This window comes from Peromyscus eremicus, chromosome 9 (genome assembly GCF_949786415.1).
Source record: "Peromyscus eremicus chromosome 9, PerEre_H2_v1, whole genome shotgun sequence".
NCBI classification, from domain to species: Eukaryota; Metazoa; Chordata; class Mammalia; order Rodentia; family Cricetidae; genus Peromyscus; species Peromyscus eremicus.
The window spans coordinates 71,297,230-71,323,783 of record NC_081425.1 but is presented as its reverse complement, the minus strand read 5'-3'; the positions used below and the strand labels follow the sequence as shown (position 1 = coordinate 71,323,783).

Genomic DNA, 26,554 nt, shown 5'->3' with positions numbered 1-26,554 from the left:
GAAACTGGGTTTAAAGATGGTAAAAACTTAGGTAAAAATTCAGTGCGGTTTTATGGTGGAGCCAGGACTTACACTCCAGTGAGTCCTTTGAGACCAGAAGCAGGGGCGTTTTCCCGGTGCCTGATGTCACTCATTGTTGGAGCTGGCTGGTCTGAGAGGCTTCACAGAGGAAGGGTGTGAACAGAACTAACTCTGTCTCTTTCTCCTCTCTTAATTTTAATTTCATTACTCTGTTTTTGGAATGATGGAGTTCTGCTGGTTCTTTCCCTACAATACAACAACCTTACTATTCTGTAAGTAAGAATAGTGTTAAAATGTGTAGAAATGAATCAGGCTTTGTCTTGATTAGCTCTGACTGTCAATTTGACACAGCCTAGAGTCATCTGGGAGAAACTGCCTAGACCAGATTGGCCTGTGGGTGTGTCTGTGGAAAACAATCTTAATTATTCATTGAGGTAGGGGGTCCCAGACCACTGTGGGGCAGCATCACTTCCTTGGCAGGTTGTCCTGGCCAATATAAAAAAGCTAATTTATCACAATCTTGCCAGAGAGTTATCAAGCAGCATTCCTTCCCGGTTCCTGCTGTTGTTCCTTAGCTGTGAGTTCCCTGGTTAGAGGTAATACTGTATGGAATGGCAAGCAGGCCTGCTTTCAGGTTCCTGCCTTGAGTCCCTACCCTGACTTCCCTCAGCTATGGAATGCAACCTCTAGTTTAAAAACAGACAAACACAACAAAAAAACCTTTTCCCTTCCTAAATTGCTTTTGGTCAGAGTGTTTCATCACAGACACAGAGATGAAACTAGAACAGCTTCTGATGTGGATGGGATTATCTCTGAAGGATGAAATGTACACGGTGTTAATCAGAATTAATCATGAGGCTCATTGAACTGTTTCTTTCCCAGACTAAGGGTATGCCCTTCAACCTAGAAGGATGATAGGCAGTGTGCATGTGGGAGATGGGGGTCACTACTTGGCCTCAATAAGCTTATCATGCTGAAGCCAACGAGACTCTTCATACCATTTTAGTAGGAGATATTTCCACGAGATACTATTGTCTGGAATTATCGGTGTAGAAAGAGCCAGCATGGCTGCAGAAGGAAACACTAGTAAACATAGGCAGAACCTACCAAATCAGAACAAATTTAATGTTTCAAAGTGTGGTGATTTTTAAAACTCTTATATGAGCATTTAAACAGATCTGTCACATCTTTTTATGACATTTTCTTTGAGAGTCATGTATCCATTTGAACATTAAGAGGTAATATGTTCCACGTGGGGTGGCTCATGCAAATAATCTCAGAACTTGGCAGGCTGACCCAGGAGGACTGCCATAAGTTCAATGCCGGCCTGGGTTATATAGCAATTTCTAGAAGAGTATGAGCTATAGAATGAGACCTTTCCTTAAAAATAAAATAAGGTAGGAGGGTACCCAAGTAGCATCCTGTTGATGAACAGAGCCAGCTAGCGTGCCAGTGATAGACAGACAGTATGCTTATATCCATTCACACCTTTCTCAGGTTTAATAATTTGTACTCAGCACAATGAAATCATCATGTTTCATTCATGTATTCTGTAAAGGAATACATATATATGCTCATCCTCATGCTGAAAACCACTCCTTGATAAAAGGCCAGTGAGATGACTCTATGGGTAATGGCACTTATTGCCAAGCCTGACAAATGGTGGAAAGAGAGAAATGACTCCTACAAGTTGTCTCCCCCCAACCTCCATGTATGCACGGACACACAAAACAAACGCACACAATAGTGCAAGTTGAAATTTTCTTAAAAAGAAAAATGTCTTCTCTGCGAATATCTAAAATACTTTTGATGTCTGTATGCAAATATCATAATGAAGCCCATCATTATTAGGAATAGTATGTGCTAAGAACATTTTTAAATATCTTGAAATCTCTGCAAGCTATTACATACTTCCAGGCAACATGTTTGCTTCAACTGCAGAAAATCACAACAATTAGAAATCTCTGCTTTAGCCACTTCCCACAGAGACTCTGGACTATGGAGCATGAGCCAGATCAGTCATTCAGAACAGAATCCTCTGTTTGGTACCTGAATATCCCTCCCAAGAGAAACAGAGTACAGCTTCTAATAAAACGTTTGTTGGCCTAAGACTGAGCACATGGCTGGCTCTTCTGAACTGCCTCTTCTGTCACATCTGTTATTAAAGCTATTTATTTTTAAAGACAGGGTCTCACTTTATATCTCTGGCTGGCCTAGAACTCACCATGAGGACCAGGTTAGTCTCAAACTCATAGAGATCCACTTGCCTCCTTCTGCCTTTCAAGTGCTGAGAATAAAGGTATGTGCTACCACTCCCAGGTTAAAACTAATCTTAAAGAATTATTCATCTCACCACTGGCGTCCAACGTGGTGGCAAGAGTTTCCACCTAAAACCTGAGAAAAAAAGATTCTAAAATGGAGCTAAAAACAGTTCTTAATTGTCTCTTTCAAATGAGCGGCAGCTGCCGGTTTGAGCTACTGGCGGGTTCCTGGCATGCACGCTCAACCTGCAGTATGGCGGGAATGAGGCCTCTGCAAGTGGCACATTAAGCTGCATGGTGGATTTAGCCTTTATTAGTACAAAACAAAAAAGGAGGTTTCTGGGCTACATGCTGCTTGGCTAAAAGCATAGACCCCCGATAGCTCCCAGAGCTGGTGGTAAACGTAGCCATAATGGGAAGCTGAGGTGGGCAGAGCCAGCAGCCACAGCTGCTGCAGTTAAAGCAATAGATTCACAATAAGACAGATTCAGATGTAATAGTTTACAATGTGTGTAAAATATACGTAGGCTTGAAAGAGACAAAAAAGGTGATATATACAGTTATAGAAACAAATACATAGTTTTAAAAAATAAAGTCTTTAAAGAGACGGTAAAATTAATATAAAAAATAAGCCATGTAAAGATGAATATTACACAGAGAATCTGGATTGTGTTGTCTTTGGGATATTTAACTGCAGAAAAACATTTGATTGTAAAAGCTGTTGAGTTATGCCAAAATGTATATTTTAAAGGTACCTTGACTTCAAAATTTGGATATAAGGATATGTTGCTTTGGAAAAGAGTCTCTTTTGTTTCCACAGAAAGCCAGAGGCTATGGATTTGTTCAAGATTAAGATACATCAGGTTTGACCAGCCAAGACCCCCTGAAAGGTCTCCGATGACATCATGGCCCAGATGATCCAACATCCAGAACGATTTGAAGGCAACTGGCTCAGACGATACACCCTCATGGACTATTCCATAATTCTAAAATTTTGTTTGTATCCCCATAAGATACAGCGCCCCCCTCCAGCAGGAAGTAGTAAGAGAAGCTACGCCCAAATTCCCAAATTATATGTAATTTTACTTTGTTAAGGTTAAAACCTTCCTTTTTGAAAAAAAAAAGGGGGGAAGTGCTGTGGGATGTTCTGTATGGCAAATGTGTGGCTAATTAGTCAATAAATAAAACACTGATTGGCCATTGGCTAGGCAGGAAGTATAGGCAGGACAAGGAGGAGAATAAAGCTGGGAAGTGGAAGGCTGAGTCAGAGAGACACTGCCAGCCGCCACCATGACAAACAGCATGTGAAGATGCCGCCGGTAAGCCACGAGCCATGTGGCAAGGCATAGATTAATGGAAATGGATTAATTTAAGCTGTAAGAACAGTTAGCAAGAAGCCTGCCACAGCCATACAGTTTGTAACCAATATAAGTCTCTGTGTTTACTTGGTCGGGTCTGAGTGGCTGGGGGACTGGCAGGTGAAAGAGATTTGTCCTGACTATGGGCCAGGCAGGAAAACTCTAGCAACACACCACTATCTGAATTAGAAAATTTTGCTTGGTTCAATGACCATAAGGTAATTTATCATTAGTGTCATACGTGTGGTATCTGTTCACTTCTCTATAACATTTTTCCATATTTGAGGATTTGTCACACCTATTTTTCTGTAAGTATCAATGTCATAATAAAGAAAGATATTCATGCAAATCCAAACACACAAACATATGAGCATATATGCCTATTCCATATTTCTCTAGCTGGGACAGCATTTTCCTCCTGACCTTGAGTCTCTGTTCATCTTGCATTCTCTTATTTACACATCTATTGTATACCTTCTACTATGTTTGTGCTGTGTTAAGTCAAGCTCAATCTCTGATTCTTCTTGGTATTATCTGAATTGCCAAATACTTTCCAGATGCATTCATAACCAAATGATTAAATAACACAGCTACACCACAGAATACAAACAAAACAAAAACCCTGTCTTTATCATGAGTCCTCAGAGAGGGTGGTTTTGGATGACTAAAGATAAGCATATCAAGCAGTACTGGGTTGGACAAGAAAAGTACACACAATTGTACACACACACACACACACACACACACACACACACACACACGAGCCAATGGAGGGCATCAACTCTGCAGTAACAATGTTCCTGAATCATGTAGGTATATTGACAAATTAATTATTCCCTATGTTTTTTAAGAAAACATACCGAAAGAGTAGAGTGAATTTCAGTTGTCTTTCTTCAGTGGCAGAATTTGTGGATATAACTTCATGGTAGTGCATCATAATTTTAATTTAAAATACTTTTGAAATACCACTGAACAAGTAAATATTACTAACAAGCATGCGATAGCCCTTCTGAGTGTAAGGGATCAGTTGTGCTACCCTGGAGAGCTGACAGATGCTCAGGAGAGGCCGGCCTGTCACAGATGCCGACAGAAGCATGATGACTCAGGGCAAAGCAACAAAAAGACCTACCCGAAGAGGCAATTGATATCTGAAATGGCCAGCAATTTGTTTTTCAAAATCTGCTACATGAGACCCTTACAAATGATGCCTAGAGGGCTGGAGAGTTAGCTCAGAGGTCAAGATCACTTGCTGCTTATACAGAGGAGCTGGGTCAATTCCCAATATCCACATGGCTGCTTACAACCATGTATAACTCAGTTTCAGGGGATCCAACTCTCTTTTGGCTTCTGTGGCCACCAGGCATCCATGTGATGCCCATACATGCATGCAGGCAAAGCACCCATCCAAATTAAATAATGTTTTAAGTAAAAAGAACCCTTGAATATCCTCAGTGGAGCTTTCAAGAAAAGTATCTGCGAAACTGTTCTATAACGTCTTAGGGCACCTCCAAATTGCTTTCTAATTAACCAACAAGAAAAGACAAAGGTTTTTGACTTTAGTCAAACTGCAAGAAGGCCATCACCTTGCCAAAAGTGTCATCTCAGTTGCCGGAATAAAGGCATCCTTTCCAAACACAACTTTCTGTCCCAGCTTTTGTGAGGCAGAAGCTGGTAGATCTCTGTGAGTTTAAAGCCAGCCTGGTCTACACAGACAGTTCCAAGCTAGCCAGGGATACAAAGTGAAATCCTGCCTCAAAAAAACAAAACACAACAAAGAAACATTACTTTCTCCTGAAATTCTTATGCCATCTGTAGAGAGAAATTTATGCTTTCCCTTGTTTTATACTGTAGATGAATCGATTTATAATTACAAACTAAATAAAATATACAAAACATAACCCTCCAACAGCAAGTCAACTACCATTCCATTATCCTTGCATTCATTATAGAATTATTGTTCATTGATTGCATTAAAAAAAACTATGTGCAATGGGTCATTTGAAACAATGAAGAAATGGGAATTGTCTGGGATAGGGCATAGTCTCAACACTGTGCTCATACATTCATCAAACAGGACCAATTCTAAAACTGAACTCAAGTCGTCCAGATAGGGCATCCTGGCATTCCTTCATCTCTTGCAGCATCCCAAGAGAGCCTGATCTCTGTCTCCCTGTCTCTGCTGCACCAGTTCCCAATTCTAGACATTTAACAAAGGGGATAAGAGAACAGAAGGAGGGTAATCACAAGACCTGAGATATCTCAGCCTTTGATTTTATAGCTCTCACATAAACTTAGTATCTGGCAGAAACAGAGCCACTGTAAATTCTTCTAAATTTTGAATTTCTCTTCTGTAACACAAATCTTAAAAGGTCTTAATAATAATAATAATAATAAATCTCAGAGCCAGATATTGGGGTGAAAGCAGAAAGATCAGAGAAACAGAACAAGCCAGCCACATTCTTACCTCTACGAAATCCTCAGCCTCAAGAGAGAGTTCCTGTTTACTCACACCTTATACACCTTTCTGTGCCCTGCCATCTTACTTCCTTCCTAGTGCTGGGAATAAAGGTGTGAGCCACCACTCCTGGCTCTGTTCCCAGTGTGGCCTTGAACTCAGAGAGATCCCAATAGATTTCTTACTCCCAAATGCTAGAATTAAAGGCATGTGCTACCACTGCCTGACCTCTATGTTTAATATAGTGGCTGGCTTTTCCTCTGATCCCCAGGCAAGCTTTATTGGGGTGCACAACATCATCACACTCTTCTTTTCCTTTTTGCAATGCTTGGGATTGAACTCAGGGACTTACACACACATGCCAGGCAAGCACCAGACCACTGAGCCACATCTTCTGTCTGTAAATGTTGAATTTCTCAAGCAATGTCCTACTTCCTACAGAATCATTGTTGTAATTTAGCAACATAGATTAATTTCCATCTCCTTGGAAGTAAACAAAGCATGAAACAAGTTTACATTATGTAAAGCGAATAGATGTCATCTACTGAGTTTTAACATACAGACAGTGGAAGTTTTAAAATATTAAACCTTATTCCATTTAATATTAGCACTAAAATACTCAGCTTAACAACCCACCAAAATTTCAAGTATGCTTTCAAAAATAATCACAAATTTAAATTAGTATTTCAGTGCACATAGAGACATTAGTATCTAAAAATTAGTTTAATTGCAAGTAGGTATATATATAAATTTCCCATCATCATATCTTTAAGAATTACATTTGACAAACTTATATTTAAAAAATGCTGAAATACTAGTAGAGTTATACCTGTACTAAATAGAGTGCTTTTAAAAAATCGTACTGAAAATACTTACCTTTTTTTAATAAAAAAAAGTGCATAAAAGTAAAATGTTTCTGATAGGGTGAAAAATAACTATTATCTTTTCAAAAATCAAACTGCATTTTGCTGACATAGTAGAAGACTTACTAAATATGCAGAAGGTGGCATATAGTTAAAAAAGGAGGCTTTCCTCGGGGACTAAGAAAGCAAAACTCACCAACATGTATCATATCACTTGGGCAGATGATCAGAGATGCCTATCTGCTCTCACATCCATCTGGCAAACTGTCTGGGAAAAAACCCCTGTCATGAGTTTGGAATCGTGTTCCCAGGAGAGTCGTTCTAGTTTTAAGAAGTGGTACTTATGAACATGGCTTTATTGACAAGCAGAGTCTGGGCAGATAAAGTCAAATTGAGATAAAACTATTAGGGTGGGTTCTAATCCAACGACTTATGACCCAGTAAAAGAAGGAAGCTGGAGCAGGGGCATGAAGGAAGACAGCCTTGTGAAGACAGTGGAGTTAGGCTACTGTGAACCAGGGGGCTTCTGGGACTACCAGAATCCGACTGGGGTGAGGCAGCTCTTGGCCTGGAGGCTTTGGAGGGACCATGACCCTGTTACACCTCAGCTTAGAGTTGTGGGCTCCAGAACAGCACATGAAGAGGTTGCTATTATTTTAAGCCATTATGAGCTTGTGGGACTTTTTATGGAGGCTCCGGGAAACTAGCACATCTTCTTAGTCATCCTATGTGAGAAGTACAAAAGATGATTCAAGAAAAAAAAAAAAAGGTATCTTTAGCCTGTTTGGGGCTATAAGTTATCTCACACATGATAAATAGATCAGTGAGTTCTGAATTTGCACAATTCCTAGGATCTGTCTCCTTGGGTGTTTGATATCTAATATGGGCATGTTTTTTTCATATCCCATTGAGGTAAAATAACTCAATTATCTGGAGGAATGAATTTGTCTCTTTATAGGAAGACATTCAAATAACACAAAAGATTAAGTGTATAAGCAAATAAATACACTTTTTTTTCTTCTGTGTTTGACAGAGTTTGATGTGTCCTAGACTGGCCTCAAACTCATTCTATAGCTAAGTCTAGACCAGTGTGGATTACATAGTAATACCCAGTCTCAAAAGCAAAACAACCTTAAAAAGCCATTAAAGAATATATGATATAACTAATACATTATTTTGTTAAGAGTAAATTCTCTTCTGGCTTTAATTCTGTGGTGAAATTAAAATGCTTTCCTAATCAATACTGCAAACTACATTTATATTCCTAGTAAAGACAGAAAACACATGCTGAAAATGGAGATCCCTATTATACCCAGGAGTCTGGTTGGTTCATCTGTTTAAATACATATAGCCCTTTCACCTTTCCGAGAGTTAAACACGAGCATAAAATTGTTAAGTTTTTAATACATTGTAATTTAGCATAAAGCATGTACCTTGGTCTTTAGGAGAAATTGTGCTAATCTAATTCTAGACCTTACCTTAAGCCCAACAATGTAACAGTAAAAGTATTTTTTTTTAACCAAAAATATCTTTCAAAAACCTTGACAAGAATCATAATTCAGGTCAAAACCTGACAAAACATATTCTCAAAAAAGAAGCTAAAACTGAATTGTGTAGAAGAAAAGATTTCAAACCCCAGGATATCTTTAGACACATCAGAAAAATTCTAACATATTTCAATGCAACTGCCACCATCTACTAAATTTAGAAAGTTACTACGGTTTTACAAGGATAGACTATTCACAAATATATTTTTTCTTTGATGTAATGAGCCTTGCCAAGGAGAGCTGCCAGCTATATCTCAGGTTAATCTAGGGAAATCCGATTTTCTTAAGATGGTATTCAGAACTAAAACCACGAGACACCGAGCCCAAAGCCCTGTGGTATCTGTCTTCATGCGATCTGAGAGAGATGTTAGCCTCTGGGACCACACTGGTCTGCTTCTTTTTTTCCACAGCATTCCTCTGTGAAATTCTTAAAATGTTATGTTTCTCAGTGAGCAAATTACAAGTGCCACCCTGGAAGGCTATAAGACTTGGCCTGGAGGGATAGCTCAGTGGTTAAGGGTGTGTATTGTTTCTGCAGAGGATCTAAGTCTGATTCCCAGCACACATGGCAACTTGCTATAGCTCTAATTCCGGGGAATCTGATGTTTCTGGCCGCTAAGGGCACCAACACACACATGGGATGCACTCATACAGATGCACACATAAATTCATGATTAAAAAAAATGATAAAATGAATGTTTTGTGGGAGGGAGCATCTTTTACACATCCAGCTGAATCTCTTCTTTGCACCTGAGAAAACAGAAAATAAAATCCCAGTACTTCTGTCCTTTCTTACCTAGGACATGGCTGGCTGCCTAATAAGAACTTCTCATGCTCTGGATTAGTATCCCTGTAACTAGCCCTCTAAACATTTGTACCTCAAGCAGTCACATGATTGTGGGCCCTGTCTCCATTCTTACTCTTTGTTGATGTACAGCTATGCCTCAATTACATTTTTCATGGCCAAAGCCAATGTCTTAGACAGTACAATTTTGGCACCAATTTCTCAGTGTTAATTAATAAAGAAACTGTTTGTCTCTAGACAGTAATCAAGGATGTTACTAAGAGAATATCCCAGTACTGATAGAGTGATGTTATGAAAACACAGTAAACATTTAAACATTCGTCAAAACAATCAGATGCAAAATACACAGCTCCTCCATGTAAACCTGCTCTTCTCATCCAGTCTGCATGATGGAACCAACTAAGACACTCATTTTAAATGTTAGTGCTATATCCCACCTATGTGAACTTAATTAGAATCACAAGGAGAGATCCCAGGCAGAGGATTTTATTAAAAAGAAAAAACAAAAAACAAACAAACAAAAAAAACCTCTTTGGTGGCAGACAGTTTATCCAGTGACTTAAACTTACATCTACTTATTTGTTTACCAAATATGTGGTCAGAGACAAGGGTACCTTCAGATTCAAGTTGTTCCAGGCCGTAGGAGGCAGCTGTATTTGGGTGGTTGATGGATGAAATAGTTCCTTCCTCAGACTGGAGTGCTGGAGAAACTGTGGGAGCTTCCACAGTCATTGCAGGGGGTGTCATTGGAAAGCCCAAAACTGGCATGAATTCCTCATTTGGCCCCGTGATTGTGTCCATTAGGTCTGCCGAACACAAGAGACAGGACCTGACCCACCAGACAATCATGACAGAAAATGTTAACATGAGCTTTGAAAGGTAAGGAAGCAGTGTCTTATACACAGTAAACTCGGTACTCAGTTCAGCTCCTCTTCTCCCATCAACCCATCTACACACAGAAAACAATCTGGGATGATACATGGCCTCAAATGGTAATTTTGCTTTTAAAATTTAATCTCCCACTTATTCTATCGACAGTATAACAGATGGCGCAGAATTTTGTATAGGATACCAAAGGCAGAAAATTTTTTAAAAAAATGCATGAAATTAAATTCCAGGAATTACTTTGGAAAGAACAAGTATGCTTCACCAAATCACATGGAAGAGTCTGAACCTAGATCTGTGACTGAAGTAGACTCTCTTTCAAAGCATCCAAACGAAGCCCCAAGCTTCCCACATCTAAAGAAACTATAACAATCATTGACTCTCCCCAGATAGAATTCACACATTCCCAACTTTCTAAATCAGAATCTCTTTGCCTGTGAGCCACAGGGGAAATATATACATACATATATATGCATATATATTTAATACTTATATATTTAAATTTCCATGATGGAGAGCCACAGGGCCCCTTATATTTCATATGGGAACACAAATTGGTGCAACAACCACTATGAAAAGGAGACATTGGCTCCTAGTGTCAAATACTCATACATCCTGTGGCCAGCAACTCCACTCCCTATGAGAAAGTCCTTCACAAGTCTGAAGCAGAGCATACAGAAGCGTGATCATAATAGCTGTAGTCACAACAGCTATACCTGGAAATGGCCCAAATACAGACAGCAGGAGCACGGATGAACACTGGATGAATAATTAGATGTGTTTCCAAAATGGAGTTTGATATGATGGTCAGAACAACAACAACAAAACAAAAAACAAAAACAAAAACAAAAAACTACAGGATGCTTGGCAGTCAGAACAGTAAGCAAAGCTTAAAATGCTAAATTCCAAAAGATTTATTGCTAGTACAATATTATGTCTTATAAAGTTAAAAACAGCAAAAAATATGAAATGTGTACTTGTAGTAGTAAGTATAGATACATGAAACCTGGAAGTGGTGTGCAGTGAAGGAGATTATGAAAACAGAATTGATAATTGTGGTTACCAGTCAGAAGAGAGACATTTAGGGTAAGGGTTATCAGATTCCATAAAGGTTATTGTCAAGACTCTAGAGTTGAGTTTTCTGTTGTTTTGTTTGTTTTGTTTTGGAAGGAGGATAATGAGGCAGAATTAGAAAGTATTTATTATATTTTAAAAATATGTCAATGAATCTTTGCTTAGACAATGATGAAATAGATAAATGAAGAACTACATATATTTCTTAAATATATTTTCTTTCTCTCTCTGTTTCTCTCTGTCTCTATCTGTCTCTTTCTGTATCTCTGTCTGTCTCTCTGTCTCTGTCTCTCCCAAAAGATTCTGATAACCAGACAGATGTCAAAACTTCATTGCCCTTGATGGAGAGAGCAGGGCACCTGAGGGTCTATGATATAGAAAGCCCTTTTCATACATTACTTCTTTATCATAACCTAAGTAGACTACTGGAAATAAACAGAGGCCTACAGAAAGAAGTTTAGCAGCTTATCTGAGGTCACAGTCTTCCAGAGAGCCAAAGGTGGCTTTAAACCCAGGTCCTTATAATTTTTAAATTCCCAACCCTGGCTCTTAGGAAGGAGTCCTCAGGAGGTTTGGACTTGGAGACCAGGAGAGTCATCTCATCTTTTGAGGCTATAACGCATTTTTACAAGCAAAGAGAGTTGACCATCTCTCCAGGTAGGGAACATGTGCATGCTGGTGAAAGGCCAGGTGTCTCACTCATCCCAGTAACTCACAGTAAAGATTCACACTCCTCCTTCAAACACTGAACCCACACTCCTCTACTGACCTTCCATAGAAGAGGTAACTTCAAGAGGCAAAGGAACAACAGTGGTGGAGGCTGTAGTGGCCAGAGACTCCCATCTTCCAGACAGTTCAGTGGCACCAACATCAGCAGACACAGGAGAGTGAGATGGCATGCCTTCTTCAGGCTCCCCACTGCCTCTGGGAACCTCAATATTCTCTTGTGTCACCACGGGTAATATGGAGTCTGGTTCTTGAGTGGCCATAGTCATCTCTTGAGTGATGTCTTAAAAGGAGGGAAACATTTTTAAATAGACCAAATTCTTATACATTAAAGTCTCTATGAGGTCAATAAATTGAAAAAGGGCAGATAACTCTTTCAGGGACCGGAACAACAAAGACAACTTGGGAATCAAAGACCAGTAAACAAATGTTACTGTAGCTGCTTGGGGGAGTTGTGGGGCAAACTAAGGCAGAAATAAAGAAGGAAATGTGAAAACAAAACAAATATACAAAAACCCTAGAATAAAATTGAAGCAAAATAGGAAGATGGCTAGCTGGGCTTCTCAGACATGCTTGAATATTGGTTGAAAGAGTCTGTTAAGAAACAAACTATACAAAACTAAGTCACACTAAAATCTCTCAGAAGTATTTTTCCATATTAATGTTCACATTTGCATGTAAAAAGGGGAAAGAAAGTTGGCATTTTAAAACAAAAAAATAATAACTACACCAACCAGTGTTCACCTAGTTTCTAGGATAGACAGGCAGAGCAGTCAGGGTATGGTGTGCACTCTGAACTTACCCTCCAACATGCGTTAAAGGAGAAGGATCATGATACCACCCATGGAATCCTATCCCACAGTGGACAAGAATAATGATGACACAGCCAGTTGACTTGGGTCTGAATTTTGATTCAACCACTCTCTAGCTTTGTGACCTAAGCTAACGACTGATCATCTTTAGCTTTCAGTGTCCTTCACTATTAAATGAGAACAGTATTTACCTACTGCTTTTCCTTCCTTCCTTCCTTCCTTCCTTCCTTCCTTCCTTCCTTCCTTCCTTCCCTCCCTCCCTCCCTCTCTCCCTCTCTCTCTCCCTCTCTCTCTCTCTCTCTCTCTCTCTCTCTCTCTCTCTCTCTCTCTCTCTTTCCTTCCTTCTTTTATTTTTTTGAAACAGGCAAAGTCTTTCTATTCCAAACATGAAACATGGTACCTTGCACAAAGTAGTTTTTCAATAGACATCTTTTTCTTAATTGTTTTATTTTTAAATATGTTTTTGTGCATTTGTCTGTACACACTAGTGCAGGTGCCCATGGAGGCCAGAAGAGGATACTGGATTCCCTGGACCTGGAGTTACAGGTGAGACCACCGGATGTGGGTGCTAGGAACCAAACTCAAGTTCTCTGCAAGAGCAGTATGAGCTCTTAACCACCAAGCCTGTTCACAAAACAGTAGGTAAATGAGGCAATTATTATTATAAATGAGCATATTTGATCACCCAAATAGCCTGGATGTTATCAAATCTATTTTTCTTTTCAGTTTGCAACTGTAAAAGTCCAAAATATAACAATATAGACTTGCTGGTGTAATGTATCCTAGGGGCCATGTGATTTTATGTTCTAGAAACATAAGTGCTATGGACAATTGAAGCGAAATTATTATTTCATCCTATTTAACATCCTCATGCTTACATGAGTTCAACTCAATGTCTTTTTAAAAGCAGCTTATGCTGTGAGTGATGGTGCATGACTTTATCTCAGCTTTTGAGATGCAGAGGCATGTGACCCTCTACACTTTTGAAGCCACACATGGTTACATAGTAAGAAACTGTCCCCTCACAAAAAGTTTAAATAGAACTTATAAAACATTTTCTGGAAGTATCTATGAAAGTGTACACTGCTTTCCATCTTCTAAAAATGAATTAGAAACTGGGCACGGTAACACACAACTATAGTCAGAGCACTCAAGAGGGAAAGGCGAGAGAATCAGGCATTAGAGGCCAGCTTTGGTAGTTTAGCAAGTGTGAGTCTGAGCAACTTGAGATAACTGTCTCAAAACAAAACGAACCAAACAAACAAAAACTAAAAACTCAAATAGGCATGTAAACTATTCCATCTTACTTTTGTTATTTATCAAATGATCACTTTTACCATTTTAATTAAATCTCAACAAAACTTTATAAGCCATATTACAAATCTGGTTTTTTTTTCTTCTTTTCATTAACAGGTTACTTGACTCAGGTCATAAGATTTGCATATTCTAAAACAATAGGAAATGAATATATCCACTTTTTACATAGTCTTTACTTCTGGATGCTGTTAAGTGGCCAACTGCATAATAATAATAACATAATCCATCAACTGTAACTAGAGTTTTCCTGCCTTGCCCACAGTCAGGACAAATCTTTGTCACTTGCCAGTCCCACAGCCGCTCAGACCCAACCAAGTAAACACAGACTTATATTGCTTACAAACTGTATGGCCATGGCAGGCTTCTTGCTAACTGTTCTTATAGCTTAAATTAATCCATTTCCACAAATCTATACCTTGCCACGTGGCTCGTGGCTTACCGGCATCTTCACATGCTGCTTGTCATGGCGGCGGCTGGCAGTGACTCCTTCCGCCTTCCTGTTCTTTCTTTTCTCCTCTTTGTTAGTCCCACCTATACTTCCTGCCTAGCCACTGGCCAATCAGTGTTTTATTTATTGACCAATCAGAGTAATTTGACATACAGACCATCCCACAGCAATCAACAACCAATATTAAGGTTTCACCTTCTCATATTTTAAGATGAGGAGGTCAAGAAAAAGAAAATTCAGAATGTTGCCACTAGATAATTTATATTTTCTTTCCATATTATTTCTAACCAATTTATTTTGGGGCAAATAAGGTCAGAGAACCAAAGTGAATAATAGCACAGGATAAATTTTACCTGATTATTTTTGGTGAGAAATATCAAATATGTGCATATATTTTGCAATGAGGTATAAATATGTATCATACATTGTTGTAAAACTAAAACATATACCTGCTTCCTTTATATTTCCATATGTATTTATATATTTTCATAACAAAAGAGTTGAAGAATATTCAGCTACATTGGTTTCAATGCTGTTGATATATTGACTGAGACATTTGTTTTTGGAAGCTATCCTGCAGAGGTAGAATGTTCTAAAACATCCCTGGCCCCTAATCAGGAGATATCAGAAGTAACCCTCAGTCAAAACAACTCAAAATATCTCCAAACATTGCCAAGTATCCCAAGGAGGTGTGGGATGTGCAGGAAACTGTCCTTAGTTGAAGAACATGACATGTGCAAGGTATGATTTTTCATAGAATAGATACGATTTATTTGAATACCCTGTCTTTGATTAAAACTTGAATAACTGTTTTTAAGTCACCATTTAAAAATAAAACCAAAGCCCAACTTAGCAGGACACATCTATAATCTCACTACGGAGGAGGTAGAGAGAGCAGGATAGTCGTATGTTTGAGGTCAACTGAACTACATGGTAAATTCAAGGCTAAAACCAAAGTCAACAAACAAATTAACTAACTAACTAACCAGCCAGGCATGATGACAGACATCTGCAGCCCTAGCAATTAGGGGCAAAGGTAGGAAAATAGTGAAGTCAAGGAATCTTTTCACGATCCCATCTCAAAAAATTTTAAAAATACATACAATAAAGAATAAATCCAAATTAAGAGTTTCCAAATTAAAAAAGTACGGAGGTGTTTTTGTTGTTTCAATTTTTTACTTTTCTCTCTTACCTTTTAGCACATTTCCTAGTGCCTGATGTGTCTCAGACTCATATTGAAAGGTAGAAACTGCATTCCTTGAGAAAAGCATGGTTCTGTCCTCCAGGGTGGATGCTGTGAAGCCTTCGGCACTTGGGAACAGGTTCACACTGGAAACCTCAGAGTCTTCTGTCAGACTTGTGGGAGTCGAGGAAATTTGATGGGTAAACACTGGTGATCTCTCTTCCTCCATCGCAATTATCAGGGCTGTCCCCAGGGGTGTTTCTCCTTCAGGCAACCCTGGAGTCACCTTGTTAACCTCTGTGGAAGCGGGGCTCCCCTCAATCCCTTCATAGCTCTCATGCATTCCGTGTGGTGGCTCTGTGATCACTTGAGTCTCTGCACTGTCTCCTGAATCTGGGGTCCTTGTCTGACTCACACTCTCAAATTTGGTGTCATCCCACTCATCACTTGGGACAGAAGAAACTGGAACAGCTGTGCTGACACTCACTGTGACCTTGAGGTCCCCCAGGAGACTGTCAGCTGTTGGATCAATATTCAAAATATCCTCAGGGGTTGCCACCAAATGTGTGGTGACAGTGGTCTGGGCATTGTCATCCGGCTTCTCTGAGGGCCTCTCCCCATCAGACTCTGTGTCTGCTGTCAAATCAGCATCAGGAAAGGCAGTGGTCTTCTTGGCTGCATCTGTTTTAAGTTCCTCAGTTCTTGGATTGGCAGTTAGCATTTCTTTGGTATTTATATAGGATGAAGGTGTATTTCCCAAGCTAACTGCTTCCTGACTTTCAGATGCAAACAACTGATTATCCACATTCTTCAGGAAGTCACGTGTTACATCTGTGATCCCTTCTACCGTGGGCTGGGTGCTAGAACTGCTGTATGGTCCCTCCTGGTGAGGACTAAGAGAAGTAGGTGATGAGACAGCAATGATTGACATGGCCTTGGAAAGTCTGTGTTTAGGAGACATTCTTTCAAGCTGACTGGAACCATGCCCTTGTTCACTGGTTGAGACCACTGGCTCACTGGAAGAGTGAAGATCAAGGATCTTCAGAAGCCCAGCTCCTGGAAGGTGGTGTTCTTTGTTGACAGAGAATACTTTATCTAATTGCATCACTGATGATCCTGCAGACAGTACCATTGGAGCTTCAGAGGACATCTGCTGGGGCATGGACTTTGGAGCAAAGGAGATGTTTTCTTGGTCACCTGTGTCCATCTTCTGAGACTGCTCTTTCTCTGCATAAGCATGTGCTACCTCCATCTTTTCTACTTTTGGGAAAGCCAGACATTGTGTGGCTAAGGGGAGGAAGAGAATGCTACAGAAAGCCATAGAGCTGTGCATCAGAGTTGGTCTGCTCATAGTGGAAGAGAAACACAAGTTGAAGGAGTTGACAGCCCCAGTAATTGAGTCCTGTAGGTAAAGCATAGCACAGCACACTGTCATGTGGGTCTATTTGTAAATGAGCTCCTTTAACTTATCCCAGAAGTACAGTGGTCTCCTTGACTTCCTCCCAGAGAAGGGACGTAGGAGACGCTTGTTCTATTTCTTTGTCCCCTTGAGACATGGATAACCCAATTTGCTTTTCCTTTCTGAATTCTGCAGCTGATTTAACTTAAAGCTCCCTGGAAAATGGTACACACAATGACTGGAGAAATATTACCAGGAGATATTTCTAGGAGATGGAAAGTAAATGCTACAAACACCTTTAAAGAACTTTTGTGTTTCTGTGGTCTGCATGTTGGTATCCCTAAAATTCATGAGACCTACTCATAAGGATAGTGTGGGAGATGAGGCTTTTAGAAAATTTGGTCTTGAAGACAGAGCACCGACGAAGGAGACCAGGGTCGCTGTCAAAAAGCCCTCAGACTCCACTTCCCCTCTTGTCTATCATGGGAGGCTCATAAATACTCAGCTTCTGGGAACCAGGCCCTAACCAGATACCACATCTGCTACTGCCCTTAGCTTGGACTTCAAGAGTCCAGACATGTAAGAGCTGAATTTGAGGGCTCTTGTTGTTCTTCTACTGTAACTGGAGTTGTATACATTTCCCTTTTTCTCCTCCCACCCCCACCCCCAGTTATGGCATCTTGCTACAATGGTCAAACTGGAAAGTATGTTTTAAAACTTGATAAATATCAAAATGTACTGAAAATCAGTTATTTTCATGAGTTTAAAAATGCATGTGAATCATTTTTTAGCCAAAATATACTTTGCAACAACAAGAAAAATTATACACAAAACTTTCATGTTTCAAAATTTTAGGGTAAGAAAAGATACTTAGGCAATGAGAACATTTGTTATTTTTAAAATGTTAAATTTTTACTTCTTGCTAGTTAGCTCTGGTTTATAGTAATTAGATTTTTTTTATAGTCTTCAAACTATTCACATTCTCATTACAGCTAATCCTCCAATTACATATTAAAACAGCTCATCACCCCACAATTTAAAGGTTTGCATTTAGTGCACTATCCATTGTGCTTTGTAAAGCTTTTTGATTTCAAGTGAAATGAAAATTTTCCAGATCCTGATCCCCACCACCATAAGGAAAGATTGTGTAAGATTCTATAAGTTTTCTAGAAGATTCAATCCAGAAATTAAAATACAAAAATCACACCCTCATCCTTCTGAAGTTTACATTTCTGCTTTTGTTCAAGTGCATTCAACTAATCTGCCTAGATTATGCATATAACTTGAGGCTGTGAAATACAGAAACATACAATTTCATGAGATGTTCTTCCCTGAAGGATAACAAGCTTTCACACGTTATTCCATTTTGTCTTTTATTGTTAGTTTGTTTTTCGAGCCAGGGCTTCTCTGTGTAACAGCCCTGGGTGTCCTGGAACTCACTTTGTAAACCAGGCTGGCCTCGAACTCACAGAGTTCCGCCTGCATCTGCCTCTCAAGTGCTGGGACTGAAGGCATGCGCCACCATGCCTGGCTCCCATTTAAGTCTTAAAGGTCCTTTTACCACAGAAAAAGGGAAAGTCAGCTTCTTGAAGCATGATTCGACGGCTGAAGAACAAAAGAAAACTGGATTTAAAAAAAAAAATGTGTGGAAAGAAATCCACAGATTGAAGCTGAGGCCTCATGCTAACACCAGACCACCCGGGGAACCATCGGTGAGCTGATCTTCCTGGGAAACCTCGAGTCAGAAGAGCTCAGATGAGCAGCATCCAAATCCCCAATGTATAGAAATGGACAAAGCAATAGGCATTTGCCATGCCAGAGCCACTGCATTTCTAGAATGGTGAACCACACTGAATTTTGACTCCACGGGCTTCTGGGAAATACAGGAAGAGAACCCAGCCATGTTCAGAGAGGAACTGTGTCATCCAAGATCATATAGTCAGCAGCCAATGGAAGCTGAGGCCAGAGAGACTAGGAGAAATAAGGAGATCTCGTCTATCTCTTCAAGTCACCCCACCCACCAAGATCCTTAGTGAAACGGATACCATTTAGATGGCACGAATCGGAACAATCTTAACTAAATATTGAGTTATCTCTACATAGCATCATTTTAAAAAGAGAAAATTTGGAGAAGACATTTGATTAAAAAGAAAAAGAAAAAGAAATAACACATGCCAATGCATACCAACATTTGAGATATCACTCTATTTTAGATGTGCCAGAAAATATCTTATCCCATCGTCAGGTGACATGTGCCTATAGAGGGTTTGCCCTGATGTCTCACTTTTCCTTCCTTAAAAGAAAGACAAACGAAAACTGTGAATCCAAAGTGTCCATGGGCAATGGATTTCTGTGTAGACAAACTGAACTAGGAAAATATATCACTATTGAAATAGACCAAAATGCCTTGATAATAACTACAGAAGTTTCTGGTTTGTTTCAGATCTGCTCAGGAAGATATCCCTTCTTCTTACATTTGCTGAAATCATACTAAAAGTACTAGAGGATGGAAGGGGTGCTTTGGGGGCTGGACCTACAGCTCAGTGACAGAATGCTTACTTAGCAGGCACAAGGCCCTGAGTTCAAAAAATGATAGGTCTAAAAGCTTGGTCTAGATGATTCTATGCTTCTGGATAAAATCCAGAGTAGCTCAAAACATCAAGGGCTGTAACAGAGTTTAGAGGGGCATGGACTAGCATTAGGAAATGATTTCTGAATTTACTTCTCTTGTTAAAAGCTGAATAAAAAGCTTCAGCTCCTCCTTTGACGAAACAGGAAATTAACAAAACACACTTTGAGAATCCTTACTTCTGTGAGTGCATACTCATGTGTTGTTACCATGAAGCAAAACAAAACTAAGAACGTTTCTGCCATCTCAGCATGCTTCCTGCAAGGAGTGGAGGTACCCACACATGCAAATGAGTACTGTACATTTGATTGTGGTCCTATGGGCTGAGAGGAGAATTTTATGGACAAATTAGATTGAGTGGAAAGGAGAAAAATGTAAAGGTTTTACTAGCCTCAACCAGCTTTCCAAGACAGAATTCTCCTTTAGGGTCTTATATCCTTCTACATCTAGAGTTCTAAATGTCTGCATGCAGGGAAATCTGTCTCGGCTCTAAAGGCTATTGCTTCTGTGATTAAGTGCTGGCCACCTGCTTTCTAAATCCAATTACAGCAGAGAAAGTGGGGGTGAGCCATGAGCCTTTTGTGTGTCTGTGTGTTGAGGCCAGATGCTCCTTTTCTCCACTACTGCAAGTAACATCTGAACCTTAGGAGAAAGTGAAATGATGGCCTGTAGGAATGGCAGCAGCAAGCAGTCTGCTACTCAGAGAAATTAATAGATGATTTCAAATCCCTTCATCTTCCAGGCCCAGTGCAGGTCCTATTACCCCTCTTAGGAGTTGACATTAGACAATGGGAAGTGCATGACATTAGGAAATATGAATGAAAGGAGTGACCACAGTCAGGCTGATGATAATATCCTTAACCCCACATAAATCATGAAGCCATATTTTGTGGTCTCTGGCCTTTTCTTTGATCTCTCGACACTCTACCCACAATGTGGCTAAGTGCCCAGGAGAGAGGAAATGCTGAGCAAATACTGTCTGAAAAGCCTCAATTGTCTTTAGGCTACTCTTCTGGGAGAAGGGAAAAGGGAATATTTCACTGTGTATGAGCATCTGCGTCTCACCTTAAATTGTCTCAGTCATCAGAATACTTAAGGAACAACAGGAAGGAATGCTCCTCTACTGTTCATCCTGGGCCTCTGGGTGCTTTCCTTGCTGTGTTTCCCAAAGCCGGTTAGTTCTGACAAATTAATCAAACTCCTAACAAGAAGCAGATATTAGCTCCACCCAGCTTAAAAAGCATTTCTTAGGGAGCTAATCAGTATCACTTTGTCTGTCACTCCCTATCAAGCTACCCTAATGGCTTGGCTGTCCTCTAAGTAATTTGTTGCATTTCTGCCACTGGTAGGTGGGCAGATAAGCTGTTCTGTCAAGCACTATCTTTTACAGTCTTGAATAGACACAGTCCAGGATCTCCTTCTTTGTCCAGTCTGGGCATAGTCAAGCCTCAGTAACAATGAAAAGTGGTATTGAAAAGCAAACAAACAGAAAACTGTAGCCTTAGACTTAAACATCAGGTTTTCTACACACTTACGTGATCAGTGTTTCCAACTGGGATGAAGAGCGTTATTGCTTCAGTGTGTTACCCAAACAAAGACATGACAGGGAAACCAGAATGCTAAACATTTTTATTATGACCAAACTCAAAGGATAAATTGAATTTCATGTCTATTATAAAAGGACCGTGAACACTGTCCTAAGAGTGTTGAAGACACAGGTAAGCTGTGACAACTGGCTGATAGTCACAGAAATATTGTGAAAAACTGAGGAGGAATGGAGAGGGAGAAAATCCCTGCTCTCAGATTTCCTTTGTCTACTGGATGATGGGGTCATAGTGAAGCAGCAGCCTTTTGTGGGTCTGCTCTTTCTCCTTTCGATCCAAATGAACGCTTGAGCTTTCAAGCAAGGAGGACAGATCCTGTAGTGACTGCTACAAAATATTCATTTGCAACTCAAACTGACAGATAGCCTTCAAGTAACAGATGGGGTCTTTCCCTGTCTTTTAAAGCCCAGTAGCTACGCAGGTCTATCTCAGACACAACTGTTTTTCTCACCCAACTTTCAGTATCATCATCAATGTTTCTTTTATAAATGCCACAGTCACAACTTCTGTGACTCTGTCCTCCATTGTCCCTCTTGGAATTGTTGCTTCCTAACTAGATCATTCTTATAATTGCCTTCTAATTGGTGACTCTGTCTAGACTCTCCCCTTTGTAATCCATTATAGACCACCCAGGTGCCTTGTTCTTGAGAATAAAACAATAGTATCAATCAAGAGTGCCTAGTGCTTGGGTAATGCTTTATGTCAACTTTTGTAAGTGCACAATGGAAATGTGCCTCATTTAATCCCGCCTAGTGAGGCAGGTGCTACCATGATCCTGGTTATCTTCTGAATGAGAAAACTACATGCTTATAGAGGATAATTAACTTGTTTCAGTGGTAGCATGTAGTTTTGTTTGATCTTTTGGAGTCTTTCGGACTTCAAGGTTCTTGCTTTTACCATTTGGCGTCTCTGCCTTTCCAAGACACAGAATGTAATGTTTCCAAATGTACAACCACACAGCTGCACATCTATCCAAATCCCACACCAGGGCCGAGTAAATCCCCACCTTCAGGCAGATACAGCTCCCGCTTGAATGCTTTACTCATCAGCTTTCATATGGATATTGTTTCTACCATACTAGACCTGACACTTGCTCTTCCCTGTTCCCTTATCAAGCCCTGACCATGTTTCTGACAGGTAACTGTTGCCAAAAGAACCCCCCTGGCCCATTCTCTTTCCATTTTTTCTCAGCTTCTTTACCTATATTATCTTCCCTGTAAGATTTCTCACTCCAAACAAGACTACTCTTCCACACTGGTCTTTATTGTCTACAGTGTTTAATAATGCCAAATAGATGGAGGAGGTAGTAAATAAATAACTGATGGTAGGGAGTAAATATAAAAATCACTTAAGAACAAGGAAAAGAGTATGCAGTGTCTGTTTTGTACCAGTTTTGATAGCACTCAGTCTATCCTTATTATGATTGACCACTTGGTCAGTTTAGGCTGATTTTTCATTGTGACATTTTAACAGTACCAACAAATTGTGTTATCATTTACAGTATATTTTACCTTTAGAGAGTCTGTCTCTCTTTCCCTCTCTTTCTCTCTCTCCCTCCCCCCTCTCTCTCTAACACACACACACACACACACACACAGAGAGAGAGAGAGAGAGAGAGAGAGAGAGAGAGAGAGAGAGAGAGAGAGAGAGAGAGAGAGACAGGTAACAAGCCTCAGAGCATCAGGTCATCTTGTTTCTCAATTACCCTCTCACCATTTAGAAATCTAATTAGTAATTCTCTGATGAAGGAAAAAAATCCTTCTTTGTAAGTCTCTTAACACTCTTCACTTTGTGCTTTTCTTGATCCTCATTGATCCATTTGTTGTTGTTTTATCTTGTCTTATTCTAAGCATCAAGGTTCTCCTTATCAATACTATTTTATTAGTCAACTCTGGCCCTATTCATCTAGCCATAGCTCTTGGCATTAAGGCACCCCATTACAGATTCAATGTGATATTGGCAACTGTCACTGGTCTTTAAAACAGGGTCTAAGAATTGGGCTGGATCCATCCTTTACTGTAAATTAAAGAGTTAGGATGACAAATGATCCTTTCAGCAGTCTGTCCCATCACAGTGGAATGACAGAGAATAAAGTAGCTATAAGGAGAACTTTTTCCCCAAGAGCTGCAGCAGCCCAGGCCAGTGCTGACTGAGAAGAGGGTGAGTGGGCAAGTCAACTACAAGCAAAGTGCCCTCTCCACCCTGCAGACCACAAATGAGTTCTGCATCTTGCTCCCTTCCCAAGCTTTAGTCTATTTCATGATGCAAACAAACAAAATATCCATGCTTCTCACTTGCAGAATATCATCCTATCCTTGGAAAGAGAAGCTTGCCTTGGAGATTAGAACATAACCTTCAAGTTCCAGCCGAACCTTGGAAAAATCTCCACAACGAAGTTACCACATGGAAAAAAGATGAGGAGACAGACTCCTGCTCAGCCATCATCATCACCACCAGAAGCATCATCATAAGCACTCTATTTTCTTCAAACAGTGGAGGATAGACGAGAACCAAATGACAACACACGTGAAAGCAGTCTGAAGAATCTTAAATATCATGCAATATAAGACATGTGAATACAGTTCCAATGTACAAGTCCTTCAAACTACAAAGATGGGACAGTTTGCAGTATTTACAGAGTCAGTCTACTGTGGACTATTTGTTCTTCACCTAACTTCCTTTTTCAGATTTTCAGTGCAGGATTCTGTCCTAAGCAGTTTCCTTCAGCAAGCAGTTGCTTCCATATCAGACAGTTCTTTTCAATGACCCAATTTGACACTTTATTTCTGTCCTTGGGGATTCACAAACCTCATTCATTTGGCAAGATCTCACTAGTTGGCCCTTACAGGAAAGCTGAAAGAAATTTCACAGAGTTTTCTCATTGTTAATAAGTAAACGCAATATGGAAAAATTAGGCTGATCACACATATCTTAACTGAAAAAAAAATGAGTTTTCATCTTAGAGAATAAACCCTGACTATGTTCAAAGGGCTTCTTCACCTATGTTAGAATAAACAAAATTCAGTTAACAAGAATGCAATGCAATGCACGGTGCATGATGGGCCACACCTTTAGTCACATCACTAGAGAGGCAGAGGCTGAGTTCCAGGACAGCCCATCTTTACATCGAGGTCTAGGCCAGCTGGGGCTACACAGTGAATAGGGATTAACAAGTGAATTTTATCTTAGAAGATGAGCTCATCTTCCTCATTTTTATTCTGAACATACACTTAGCATAAAAATACTTTCATAGTGACAAATTACCAGACAGTCCAGAAGGAAACACCCACAATGTATAGTCAGAAGCTTTGCATGAAAACAAAGGCAAATCCACATTTCCCTAATTGGCTCTGTTGCTGTAGCTGCCTGGGACTTAGTGAGCCTTGGGAGTTTTGCAATCAATATTAAGGCTGGTCATAAGCGTGAGGTTCATTATTACAGTCTATGTAACAAATTCAACTTTATCCATAAGAGCAAATCAGTCCAGCTTTAATCTCTACACTCAACAATAGAACCAGTGTTCTGACACTGTGAAACCTCCCTCCCGGGACTCTGAGTCTTTCTGAATGATGCTGCTCAGGATTTGCTGGCTTCAGTGCTGAAACTGCCAGTACAGAAGATGCTTAGCCGAGGGAGACCCACGGGAGCTCAATAGATGACTTGTGATCAAGGAAAAACACAAAAAGAAGGGGGAGCCATGCAATTTCTGAGCACATGTATTGGTCCTCAGTGAAGAGCTCTTTCAGAACTCTGTGGGTGGTTTGTGAAACTTGCCTTAACTCTCCTTAAGTTTCAAAGGAAAACTTCCAAAGGGAAGACATTGGAGGCACTTGAAGCAGCCCTCTTTGGTATCTTCCGCAAGAGGTCTGCATTTTAATTTGGTACCAAAGTTTTCTTTCTAAGTAAATAAAAGAACGTCTCGTTTAGGACACCTCCAAATTCTTGAGAGTCCTATTTTGGCTACTTTCTTGCTCAGCCAGTTTTATCTTCTAGGTGATTATCATCTACATTGGCTGAACTCTCTCAGTGTCCAAGACGCACACACAGCATCTCAGCACCTCAGGACAATGCCTATGTGCCACGCCGGAGTACCAAGTGTAGCAAAGCCTTTTCCCAGCCTGACCTTCTTTCTAATTAGGTGACCTTCCCAAGAAGCGTCCTCCATCTGTTCTGAGGGACCCAGGGAGTCCAAGAAGGCTCCAGACATCCCTGCATTAATCATTCAAATGTTTATTTTCGATAAAGTAGCAGGACCCATTTTGGAGGCCGCTGCAGCCCCCAATTTCTCCTCCATTGCTAGGTTTTAAGTGTCACAGGGACCCTGTGATCCATGCTTTTGTAAGGAGTGACTCACAGTCTTGAGGAACTTCTTTTCCACACGGTGGAAATGCGAGAGTAGGGAGAGCAAACGGAGCAAAGCCCACACAAAAGCAGCCAGCCTGGAAGCTCTGCCTGCACCAAGGCCGCTCCCGGGGACTGACCTGCAAGTCTGGGGTGGAACAAGTAGTGCTGGAAGTCCTCCCAGGCCTGCAAGATTCGCCCAGTGCTCACAGAGCTGTCCCTGTTCAGTCCGCGCCTGGGTACCGCGTTCCTGTGAGGGTGCAGGGCGCTCCACCGCCTCCCGCGGGGCTGCCCCACTCACAGATCGACCCTGTACCGCCCTGGAATGCCGCTCCACCCCTGCCTCTCGCCAGGTCTGCAGAAGCCAGGCTTGTCCTCACCTGTGAGCATTCAGTATAGCTGATTGAGGAGGACAGCGGCAGCGCCGGTGCTAGGCATCCCTGCCTCGACCTACGTAGGGGCCGCCCACACTCCCTTGGCTGTCTGGGATGCCAGAGGGAGGGCGCTTGGCTTTATTGTTTATTCATAAGGCTGAGGCTGAGGCTAGGGATTGGGCAGCGGGTAGGTATGCCCGCCCCGGGGCAATGACAGGCAAAGCCTTAGCACCACGCCCCTACAGCTTCCACCAGGGCAACTCCACTCCCACAAGCCGCTGGATCAGGGTGGTACCCTGTGCCTGGGACACCACAGGAGACCCTGCCCCCACCTGCCCCTCTTCACATCCTGGGCTTCTGAGGCAGCTTTTTCTGTACCTTTAAAGAGGACACCGAAGCACTGTTTCAATCCCAGCAGGAATTTCTCTGGTGCCTGGTAAACAAGGGGCATT

At 40.7% G+C, this 26,554-nt stretch overlaps 1 protein-coding gene across 1 annotated transcript in view; it reads right to left on the bottom strand.

The window, feature by feature from the left end:
- Window positions 1-26,208, bottom strand: part of LOC131919483 (armadillo-like helical domain-containing protein 4) — a 106,486-nt gene extending 80,278 nt beyond the window's left edge. The window contains exons 1-4 of the mRNA XM_059273712.1: window positions 26,109-26,208; window positions 15,765-17,157; window positions 12,039-12,278; window positions 9,925-10,116 (exon numbers count right to left, since the gene is read on the bottom strand). Of these exons, the coding sequence (XP_059129695.1) occupies window positions 9,925-10,116; window positions 12,039-12,278; window positions 15,765-17,106 (1,774 nt within the window). The 5' untranslated portion in view covers window positions 17,107-17,157; window positions 26,109-26,208. The remainder of the gene's footprint in view (window positions 1-9,924; window positions 10,117-12,038; window positions 12,279-15,764; window positions 17,158-26,108) is intronic.
- Window positions 26,209-26,554: the final 346 nt, after the last annotated feature.